This window comes from Clytia hemisphaerica, unplaced genomic scaffold (genome assembly GCF_902728285.1).
Source record: "Clytia hemisphaerica strain Z4C2 unplaced genomic scaffold, Clytia hemisphaerica genome assembly, whole genome shotgun sequence".
Classification (NCBI taxonomy): Eukaryota; Metazoa; Cnidaria; class Hydrozoa; order Leptothecata; family Clytiidae; genus Clytia; species Clytia hemisphaerica.
The window spans coordinates 1,636,768-1,648,260 of record NW_027103510.1 but is presented as its reverse complement, the minus strand read 5'-3'; the positions used below and the strand labels follow the sequence as shown (position 1 = coordinate 1,648,260).

General features: G+C 33.1%; 2 protein-coding genes across 2 annotated transcripts; both read right to left on the bottom strand.

Annotated features, from left to right (window-relative positions):
* Positions 1-4,641: 4,641 nt before the first annotated feature.
* LOC136799127 (AP-2 complex subunit sigma) lies at positions 4,642-7,954 on the bottom strand. The gene is made up of 5 exons (XM_067055815.1): positions 7,877-7,954; positions 7,505-7,654; positions 7,113-7,226; positions 6,689-6,748; positions 4,642-5,361 (listed from the first exon to the last, which is right to left on the bottom strand). Exons 1-5 carry the CDS (start codon positions 7,877-7,879, stop codon positions 5,260-5,262), a joined length of 429 nt encoding a protein of 142 aa, XP_066911916.1. The 5' UTR covers positions 7,880-7,954; the 3' UTR covers positions 4,642-5,259.
* Positions 7,955-8,148: 194 nt separating this feature from the next.
* LOC136799126 (uncharacterized) lies at positions 8,149-10,697 on the bottom strand. Its single transcript, XM_067055814.1, has one exon. The coding sequence runs from the start codon at positions 10,550-10,552 to the stop codon at positions 8,951-8,953; it is 1,602 nt and encodes a 533-aa protein (XP_066911915.1). The 5' UTR covers positions 10,553-10,697; the 3' UTR covers positions 8,149-8,950.
* Between the last annotated feature and the right edge of the window lie 796 nt (positions 10,698-11,493).

The window sequence follows — 11,493 nt, the reverse complement described above, 5'->3', positions numbered from 1 at the left end:
ACTAACAATTAGCCTTGTAATAAAGCCTTCAATTGAAAGTAGATCCAATATTCTTGATTCGAGTCCAGATTATCAAAAAGTCACCTGAAGATTATCTGATCATGTGCTTTAGATTTGACATCGAGTTTTGCAGCTTTAGAATATAATAGAAAATTAGAAAGTAAGACAGTTTAAAATGGAAGTATACAGGTCAAACAACTGAATAAATGGTTAAAAATTTGTTTTCAGAAATCTAATAGTGATATTAAACTGCAGCCTTTTAATGGCAACAACAACCTTTATTTCAGAAAACAAAACTCACTTCCAGAAGAATAAGTGACTGCACCTGCGTGAGGGCGCGTACACGTCATTAAACACAAGAATGAAAAGTTTGTTTTTAGAAAAAATACATTTAAAGGCGGGTCCGGTAAACTATTGCTTGCTATCAAAAAAAAAATTGCATTCATAGCCTCTTCCCGGATACCCAAGCATACAATAAGTCTAGCCGGAAGACGTTAACGATCAGAGACAGGCTACAGTCATTGAACTAACTATCCGGAAGCTATTTTTCAATCCAGTGATATATAGAAAAATAATAATTAAAGGGATTTTCATTAAAAAATATCACTATTGAATGCCCAGTGCCTTGTATCTGTTTAACTATAATTAACAGTGTTGCTTTTAATTGATTGTTTTTCTCTTTAAAACGTCGCGTCTCTGATATTTTGTCATTGTGTCCATAAGTGATTAATAATGGCTGGCTGCTGTTTGATTAGATGTCTTTCTACCGCAGTGGAGTAAGGTCGCGGTTTATATCACTGCAGTCAGTATTACGACTGTAACACATATTGGTTAGATTAGTTGGATGGTTAGCTTGTATAACAGTTTTCGTACCCAAATTATATGAGTGCAAACTGTCGATTCGAAGATTTCAAAGAGCAAGGGATATTTGGATCATTTGACTCGGTGGAGCTGGATGGTTATTGAGAATTGTTTGTGTTTAAAGCTCATAGAGATCTCATCAAGTACCCAAATCGATTACCGTTTATCAGAACGAGGCATTGATTGATCAATCTGTCAATTGGAGCCGAGAGACACTGTATCAAACTTGCATCTCAATACATAAACGGTTGTCAAAAAGATAAGATTACGTTTGGTTCATTTGGATTACATTTGAATCAGTTTTGGACGTAGCAGGTTTCCAATTATTGAGTGCTCATTACTCTTCTGATGCAAGTGAAGTGAGCCGAACTATCGCAAAATTGATACTTGAAAGTTATTTTTATAGAATTCAAAGATTTTTATAAAACACACTCACGTGACCTCCTTGAACGAACTTGATTGGACAATTTGTGTATTATATAAATCTAGATGAGAGTTGTTTAAAAACGAAGTAAAAGAATTGATCACGAACATTTTAAAAAGGTTGGCAATCGTGATGGAGTACCATGAAAATACTTTGATAGTATTCCTACTGATTACTATTTTAAGTTTTCATTTGGGAGAACCAAAGATTTATGAGACTGTTAAGCGCACAACGCAGAAGGGAAAATGTCGGACGATGAAGTATGAATATACTATACGAATAGAAGGATGTATACCTAAGACGATTAAGATGAAGATGTGTGGTGGAGCGTGCGAATCACGCGTGACTGGACAATCGACGTCATGTTCACGTTGTTATCCGAACTCTATGCGTGAAGCTGAAACGTGGCTAACTTGTGAGAACGGTAAAAAGCAGAAAGTAAAATATTTGAAATTGAAAAATTGTCATTGTCAGAAAATGGAGTGTAAACGATGGAAACCTGAGGACCGGTTGGGATTCACTCGGATTAAGTTTTATACGTAGGAATATTTAACACCAAATTTAACAATGGAAGAAGAGAGACAATCAATCATCTAGAAGACCGATTGGATCGAATTCATAATCTGCAAGTTTTCCGAAGATCTTCTGAAGGATGAATTATTCATCATTCAACAATCAACAATGCTGGACTGCAGTCGAGATAACGGGTTCGAAGTTCTGACGCAACGTCGTTGATGCTAATGGTGTAAGCACAACCTAAGTAACGTAAAACAGCCAATGTTTCCGTATTACACCTGTTAATAACACCAAGTAATATCGCAAGCAATGGTTTTCACGTACTACCTTTTAACTATGACTGAAGTTACAGAAACAGTATCAGGAAATTATACAAAATACAAGAAATGGAAGAATGTCCATCTGATAGAAGAAGTAGTGGCGGAAAACACAATATTTACATGCTCAAATTTGGCAAATTGTCAAACCAAATTTTTCCTCGACGTTACAACTCATTTGTAAATATATTTTAACATGAATTAATACTAGAATTGTAAAAAAATATTAGAGTTTTATAAATTATCTTGAAAATTGTGAATAGTATTTTTAGCAAATTTTAAATTATGAAAAATTATGGAAATCATAAAAAGAAGACAGAACTTCAAAATAAATCAAATCAAATCAACCTGACATAAATTTACTTCCATTTGATAGTTTAAAGACACAATGACAAATGTTAGGGTGGGAAACTAGCCTGTAACTTTGCGAATCAAATTATTCCCATGGCTATTGAGGGTACAGTTTTTAATCTACCTAAGAGTGAGAACCTCATTTAACTACAAAATTTCCGGCTTTCCGGACAAAAACTAATTTCACTGCCTTTTTGATGGGTTAATTGCTTCTTTTTATAATGATATAGTACAAGAAATGGAAAATTAATGTTTTTTGATATCAAAACCACACGTACGCAACAATTAATCTTGGGTGGGTCTAATGGAAAAAATGCGTAAATTTTTTTGTTTCTTTTTCAAACAAGGGTTTTGGTATACAACCTTTTTTAAATAATGGAAAAAAATTTTGCTCTGCCTGGGATATTTTTTCGATTTACGGTTGATTTTTACTCGTTAATCAGCGACTCCAAATCGTTTTATAAAAATACTTGTCAAGACGAATTGGAAAAAAGTCCATTGCCACCCAATGTTAATTCTTTCTTGTTGTGGTTGATATACAAAGAAAAAAGTTGCGGTGATTTCACCTGTTTGGGCAATCTAGCTGTCATGGCGAATGTCATGCCAGTTTTCCTTTAACAAATTCAGGAGGCGCCTTAAATGACATTGCTTTCTGGAAGAATGAAACACAAAATGAAAATCTCAAATGCTTCGAAAAAAAAATTCTCTCGTAACTTGGCAACGAAGGATGAAGAAAAGGGTTTGTAAATTGAAAAACATCACATTCTATAGGGTGACTAAAGGAAAAAATTCTGTTGGTTTATAATGTCTTGATCTAGACTTTTTCAAGTTTTGAAATTGAGAAAAAAATATATTTCATGTTTCTTTCGCCACTCAATAATTACTTTTTTGTTAAGTATTTTTTACAAGTGAATTTTGACTCAAATTTTAAGTTATCTTTTGAGGATATCTCTAAAGAAATTAGTTGTGGAGAGGTTTAAGCTACATAGATTTCAACAAATTTTTCATGGGTCGACCCGTAAACTACGTATGAAACGGATGTCGTCCGCAAGGGTGCATGTAACAAGATAAGAATGTCCGTTACTTCTTCATTTAATCAAATCTGAACAATTTTAGGCACTTCCAGGGTTCAAGAGAAAAAAGAACAAAACAAAACAAAATATTCGATTTTGATTGACGGTTTTATTGCCTGACAACCCCCATCGTAAGCGAGTCTGCCATGTACAAAAAAGGTCATTTCAATCAAAGCTATTAGTAGTCAGGACAAAGGCATGTCAACGATAGTCACGTTCTGCTAGTTTAACAATTTTTGAGCGAGACAGTTTGAAAAAAATTATCTAACCAGTTGAGAAAAAAATTTGTTCTGTAGGAAAATTGTATAAATAACACTTCAGCGGGTTGGGTTTTTAATACATCAATAAAAAATTATCAAAATGGTTTAATCAGTGTTTTATGATCAAAATTCATTGTTATATCATGGTACAAAAAAACTGGCAAATTATCTCAAGAAATTTTCTTATCTTTTTCTTACCCTTTCCAAGTATGTTTAAGAGAGGAACGAATTTTTGACACTAATTGAGTAGAAATAGCCGAAATTCGCCGTAAAGGTTTCTTCATGTAAAGATTTGCATGTTTACAGTAGATAAAAAAAAAAGCTAGAAAGTAAAAAATTCAAAATCAAATTTATATTTTCGAGAAAATGACATTAAAACATAGCGCAGTGACACGGAGATGAAAAAAAAACAAGATCATCATACCTTGGTTAATGACTTTTCAGTCTAGCCTTGATTGACCAGCCAAAGGTACTGTAAAATGGAGCTGATGGATGGTCGAAGTTTTCATTTCTTTTTCTGTACATTATTATTTTAGTTTTAAGATCTGAGAAAGAAATAAAAAATCAAACAAACACATATTATGAACGACAGAAAATTAGATTCCCTTTAAATTAAGTAGATTCGAATTTTTTAATTTTATTGCTCTTAAGTTCCTTTTGAAAAAGAGGACCGATCACTGGAGTTCTTCAGAAATCAAAAAAGTGGAAACTTCAGTTAATGTTGCAATGGCAGGAAAAAATTACGCCTCTTCAAAAATTTCAAGTCGATAATTTCGCAATAGCGATTATTGCAAAACCTGAATACAAAAGGATCACTGTACTATGGAATAACGAGGTAATTACCAGGTAGAATAGTATATTTCTTTCCTTTTCAAAAAGTATTCCTATATATACACAATGTTATCGGTTTAACACAGGAAAACTAAAAAATCACCACATTTACGATGTTATTACGAACTGAAACTATGCTTAGATGTGTTGATATCTAAAGCATTCTTCGCTGAGCTGGGTCCTCATTTACAATGTCAAGAAAGCATAACATTGGCCAAAATTTGCCTTTGAAAGGCAAACAAAAAGCGAGTAATAATTACTGAATAATTAGAAAAATTTATAACAAAAAATAAACCCATACACAAAAAGAAACGACATGATTAAAAAAAAAGAATTAAATAAAAATTTTAATTTAGAGGATCGGTTAAAAAAAGTTGACCTGTCAAATAAAGGGTCGAAAAGTAAACCCTCTTTACATCAAACCAATATATGAGATAAAAAAAAAAGTAAATACACCACAATGATTTATAAACATATAGCCTAATGACCCAAAAAAGTACTAAGCAGAAAATGTTCAAGTTGAATGTCAGAAAAGATAACTCCAAGTTCGGTCAGTTAAAAGACGACTAGTGCACTATTATTTAGATAACCTAGGTTTGAGTTAGAGGGTCTACTTTCCCGAACGATTATTCCAGTGTAGTAATCATGTGCAACTGTTTCAGAACTTTAGCTTGACTCGTCTCCCTGATTTCACCAGCTAAAAACATCTCATCCACCACTGAGTAGACCTGCAAATAAAATAGAAAGACATAGATAAAATAAACAGAGTTCTAGGTTAACGGTTTAGGTGCGACTTTCTCTGTATGCTAGGGACTCTTGATTTGAACCTCACATTAGTAAGGTCATAGCTCGTGAGATATCGATTTTTTTATATTAAGACATTTTATTCTGGACTTCCTGAAGAAAAGTGATACAGCACTAAGTCGTAGGAAAAGATCTCATATGAAAGTAGAATTTTTTTCAAGATCAGAAATCATGCGCTTGTTAGGAGGCCGATGTTTCGTATTATCCAGACAGAACTAATTTGTATATTTTTAGTTTTGTGGTGAAACTAGAATCGCTTTAATGTGGTTTATGTATCGTAAAGGATGACTCAATCGTGAAAATTTAGGTCCGCAATTAAAGCACCGGTATTTCTGAATTACTCCAATTAAAAGAAATACCCACACAACTGAATGTCATACGCAACCGACGTTTTCTTTGAAGAGGAGTCGATCAAATATTTGAATTGAAAGTGAAACCGAAAGAATGTTTATCTCTTTGCTTTCATTATGCAATAGAGAAGTTGCAAAACAACAAATTGAATATTTCATCAAATTCGAGAGCTTCAAGATGGGCTTCGCGTGGGCTATTGGTCGGTCTACTATACAGTTTTGTAGTTTTGTGGCTTTAGAAACATTCAGGCGCCAGTCTTTATGCGATATTAAACTCACAACCGTTAATAAGGCGCATCAACTAACTAATTAAAAGTAATTTCTCTATAATGACACTATTACTTAAAATTTAGCAATTGGAATGTATTTTGGACGCTAATATAAGAAATAAAATGGCAAAGTGAGCGAATTACGCAAACTCAATGGTGTGAGATCACACGAAGTTTCTCTTTAAAAACGAACTTGATCCTCTAGCTAAATAACTAAAGCTCCGTGTCGAGAATCATGAAAATAAATTGTTGATACGCGTACTAGCTGAAGTACAATATGCTCTAACAGGTGAGGGAGTGCACGTATCTTATATTGTACTTTATTTGTTGTAGAGAAGCAAACAAAACAAGACGCTACAGCATGTTGACAATATCCTGATTCGTTTGGGGTACTTAAGGTTTTATTTTTACATAAGCGACCCCATTTCATATCAGACACATATTTCATATCAGGACAGTGTCCACCTATTGTTATATTATGCTGATATAAACAAAAAAATGTTTTTCTTTTCCTTTTTTCTGACCAATCTTGCTCCACATCCATGTCAATCCAATGTGCAAAAGCTTGTGAATTAAAAGTGACGAGTAAGCAAACGATATCACTCTTATTTAAGTATGAAACAAGTACATACCTTATAAAAATTAAACACCAAATCTAATTCGCATACGTTGTGGAAGTATTCATTTAATACCTAAAGAAGCAGAAAGACTCGAATTATCAATCTCGATAAAAATAATGAAATTATGCTGTATGCAGTATGCATTCTGAAGATCAATGAAATCCTTCTGACAACCTAATTTGAATGTTTAGTGATAAGTTCAGGTTATAATTTACTGTGTGAAAAAGAAAGAATTTTAAGCAATCGAAATGAAGTAAAAGGGATGGATCATGTTTTAAAACATTCCTGATGCAAAAGTAAATTTTCAGAGAAGAATCTTTATTTACTGCTCTTTGTAAATTATCTTTACATCATCCTTGTAGTAGGGAAATTTAACCAGATTTAACAAAACTTGAAAAAAAGAAAAAGTAAGAAAACGAAGCAGATTCTGTCATACCTCTACGAAATTGTGGATAGCTTCTAAGTACATCAAGTTGTTATCAGCTACGTCGACACAGAAGCAGAAATATAAACCAGCATATCGTCTGTAAACAATCTTGAAACTACGGAACTACAAAAGAAAGGGAAGGAGCCTTATGGTTATACTAAATGATATTTTATGGATGAAAGTTGAGCCCTTTTAACTCTTACAGCAGAGAAAAGTTTTGCTACAACAGACAGACACAAATATCTTTAACGGTTTTTCCCTGACTGAAAAATTACTTTTTATAAAAAAATCCTTTTAGATAAATTTTGATATGCAAGCTAGGCTTGAAAGTCAAAATAAGAGCTTTTGGTTGCTCAATCACAACAACATTAAAATTATTCGCATCCCATTTTAAAACAGACCTCGACAAAATTTGTATGTTTAGCATCTCGCACGGTGACTGTAGCGTGAACTTCCTCGATTAACTTCTGCTTTTCATCATCATCTAAAGGAATATACCATTTGGCTAATCGAGTTTTACCAGCTCTGTTTTGAATCAAGATGAAACGAATCTGGAAGAAGAACAACAAGAGGAAATTTTGAATTTATTTCGACAGATGATCAATGAACACAGTTACAAAAGGTTTTATATCAATACAATAATTAAACTTTGTTCATATCATTGAAGCAATTGAGACGGATCATTTCTAAATTGTTAAAAAATTGAAAAAGCAAATGAAACAAAAGGATGCTTCTTCCAACTCCTTTTTCTCGAAGCATTGGAAAATTCTTACCATTTTAAAATATAAAGTTTCCAATAAATTCCAGGTATTTTCTATTCTAATCTTTTGCTATGTATTTTTTATCTAAAAATAAATAAATAAAAGTGAACATTAGCAGATGAACCGGAGAAATGTCAAAAAATATCAAAGCGAAAATTATAGCGAAAAACACTGGACCAACGAATTTTGTTATAAATCATTTTGTTAGGAATCATTTTCTATAACCAAAACTCCCTATTTTTACCTTGAGAAATATTTTTTGATATAAATTCTTTTTCACCTAATTCAATTTGTCACAATCTTAAAAATCTTTATTTCAAATTAAAGTGCGTTAAAATAATTCTATAAAACCCTATTAAGAAAAAAATTTTCTATTTTTAAACGATTCTATGAGTGCATGTCTATAGCTATAGGTTTCTGTCACAATTAAGTCAATAAAATCATTTCTAAAAATCATAAAATCTATAATCCTTAAGACTGCTTAAGACTAAATTATTATACTATAAAATTAACCTATCAGACCAGCCCTACAGTATAGTTGATAATAGATCACTATTTAAAAAAAGAAAGAGAAAAATATATGTCTTTTCAATGAAGAAATATAGCTTATGTCGAAGTAGTGAAATTATTATCGGGGACAAAAGAACGGAGGAATACTTCGAACTTTCCACAATTTTACCAATTGGTTGAGAACATTGTATAAAGTGTATGTTATCAAGACCGTAAAAGTAAAGTATAAAATTTGTAAAAAATATGAAATTATTTTGTTGCATTGTATTATAAGTATAAATAGTGAATGTAAGTATTAAAAAAGGTCAAAAAGAAATAAAGTTCAAACCATAGCTACAAAAGCTGATCCAAGCATATGAAGAATATCCTGAACTATTTCCCTCTTTAGATTATGTGATTTTTTTCTAAGAAAATAGACTGGATTAGACACTCTAAAATACAGATAAGTAACACTCTATAAAACAAAGAAATAGAAACACAAGTTAGTGAAAGTTTTAAAAAACGAAGAAAAAAATCTGAAAATTAGCCAGTCAAAAAGGGGAAACTTTTATCTACTGAGAAATACTTTCAGCCGTCTCAACCTTGTATTTTGATAATTTTACGTCGGATTTTGCCTAACAACATAACCATCGCAATCAATCCAACGATACAAAAACATAACATACTAGCTGAGAACTGTAAACGATGCTCAAAAGCTGCTGCAGCTATGATGGGTCCTAGAATCAATGAAACACGACTGATTGATGAATATACAGCTTGAGTGAATCCTTGAGTCTCTCTCGGTGTCAGTTTTGTGGTCAAGGATTTGCCAGCCACAAGGTTAAGCGGGATGGCCGAAAAAACAAATACACATATAATAACAAATACTGCCACTCGAGCATGTTTGGGTACAACGACTTCAACCATCAGTAGCAGAAGAGCCAGACTGGTCAAAATTAAGGAGATTATGATATAATGCTGGTCTTTGATTTTGGACTTTCCTGAAAATTTATACATTAGGAAAAAGACAAACATTAGCCAAACACCACCAACCATATAAACACCACTTGTTTCGGTTTCTTTCCAACCATAACCTTCTTGTGTAATCAAGGGCAAGAAAACTTCAAATTCAGTTTGAATTAACGACAAAATCAAATCAGAATAAAATATAGCAACAATCTCGATTGTGGTGATCAGCTCTAGAGCTTGTTGGAATGCGCTTTTCTTTTGAACAAGTTTGATTGAATCGCCATAGTCAGTTGTTGTCATTTGCGATTCATCGTCATTGTAAAATTCTTCATCATCCTCAGTTACAATATTATCATCAATGAAGGTTCGACCATTTGCTGCTTTATAACATTTGAAATGTTTACGATACTCCTTTGGTACTAATGGTTTCTCGTCACCATAGGTCACATCTAGTACAGATTCACATAATGAGGTTTCTCTGACCCTCTTGAAATCAATTTCATACTCTGTGGGAGGTACATTTCCTCTTCTGTCTAACTGCATGTTAGGCTGATACTTTGCACGTTCTTCAATTAATAATGAGAGGTTTGAGATGTAGAACACACTTATTAGTTGAGCTAGTAACCATAAAATAGCCATGAATAAACCAGGTGCTGTTCCATTGTCTATGGTCCATTTTCCCATAGTGAAATCAACCTTTACTAAAAAGAAGTTCAGAGCTGGCCCAAAAGTAAGACCTAAAACTCTACCCAGTTCCAGCAGAGCCAGTGCCCCTGTGCGACTTGATAAAGGATATGTATGAACAATTTCTGAAGTTGCACAAGCATAAAATCCATCGCCAAGTCCAGCAAAGAAACGACCAGCAAAGATGAGCCATTTTGAAAATGGTAATGCATAGATGATATTACCTACTATTTCAAAGGTATTCAAAACGATGATTAATTCTTTTGAGCGTTTTGTTTTGTCAAAAATTCGACCAACAACAGGTAAAGACAACACAGCTGAAGTAGGGTATATTGCAACCACAATACCCAAAAACCATGTTTTGACGTCAGGGTATCTCTTCAAATAAAGCCAAATTGAAGGTAATATGATCGCATATTCAGCTCCCAATAAGAACATACGAATGAAGAAACATATCAGTGTTGCTTTTCGTTTCCGCAAAAAAACTGGATCTTTTTCCAGGCCTTCAAAACGGTCATCAAAGTTTATTGGGTTTTTATCTGGCATTTTTTTGCATTTTTATTCATTACACTATTACAAACATGATCATTTTTATAAGCAAGTTATTTCTGTTAATAATACAGGCCAAATCAGGATCTAGATACTAAACCTTGGGGTATATTAGTAATCTGAGAATTTTCATCTTTAGTAGTAGAAGGCCAACCCTTAGGATCCAAATTAATAAAAATCAACGATTCTCAAAAGTTTAATTCAACCAAAATTATTGTTATCATTGGAAAGAGCATGAAATTCTGAGCAAAAAAGTATGCTACAGCAAAAATGGTCCTCAAACATACAAAAAGAGATATGGTCATTCAAAGTTTTCTGTGAAATCTGTATGTTTTAGACTAAATTTGATGTCAATCAAACTCATACGAGGCTTGTTGCAGTATATCTCAAAATCCTAACTACTTTTGAAGCGATCACATGTAGTTGCATCCAACAAAAGATGCTATAAATCCAGCAGGTTGGTATCTACTACTTAGTATGAATAACAATTTTAAGGTTGGTGGTGTGTACAATGAGAATCATCTGAGGCATGCGCACGTCTCCACACACATCTAAAATCTCTGAGAAGTGCAATCAACCACACATCATATATTTGTAGAAGTGGTAGATAGCACTCCATATCACATATCACATGTCTAAACTTAGTTTTAGGAATGCGATTGACCACACGTCTTGAGTCAAACAATACCCAGGCACTTCCACATCGAGCCCATACATATTCATTGCTGAAGGAGCATATAATTAGTAAATGCATGCATTTTCCCATCATTGTTTTGATGCTGTGGTCAGTGGAGTTTTTTTTAATTATATTCATTTTGATGTTGCATATCCTAAAAATGGTATTTTCCTGCTTTTTTCCTGGACTAACAAAAATAACATTTTTAAAGCCAACTGTTGTGTAAGGCACTGAAAAGCCATTGGCACCAACAATTAGGGCC

What these genes read in the sequence shown, in the direction of transcription:
- LOC136799127 (XM_067055815.1), bottom strand. An exon ending in AACATACAAATTTTGTCGAG is followed by an intron (nt 7,227 to 7,504) that starts GTCTGTTTTAAA and finishes TTTCTTTTGTAG; the next exon opens with TTCCGTAGTTTCAAGATTGT. An exon ending in TGGTGTTTAATTTTTATAAG is followed by an intron (nt 5,362 to 6,688) that starts GTATGTACTTGT and finishes TTTTATTTGCAG; the next exon opens with GTCTACTCAGTGGTGGATGA.
- LOC136799126 (XM_067055814.1), bottom strand. Translation starts at nt 10,552, where the DNA reads ATGCCAGATAAAAACCCAATAAACTTTGATGACCGTTTTGAAGGCCTG.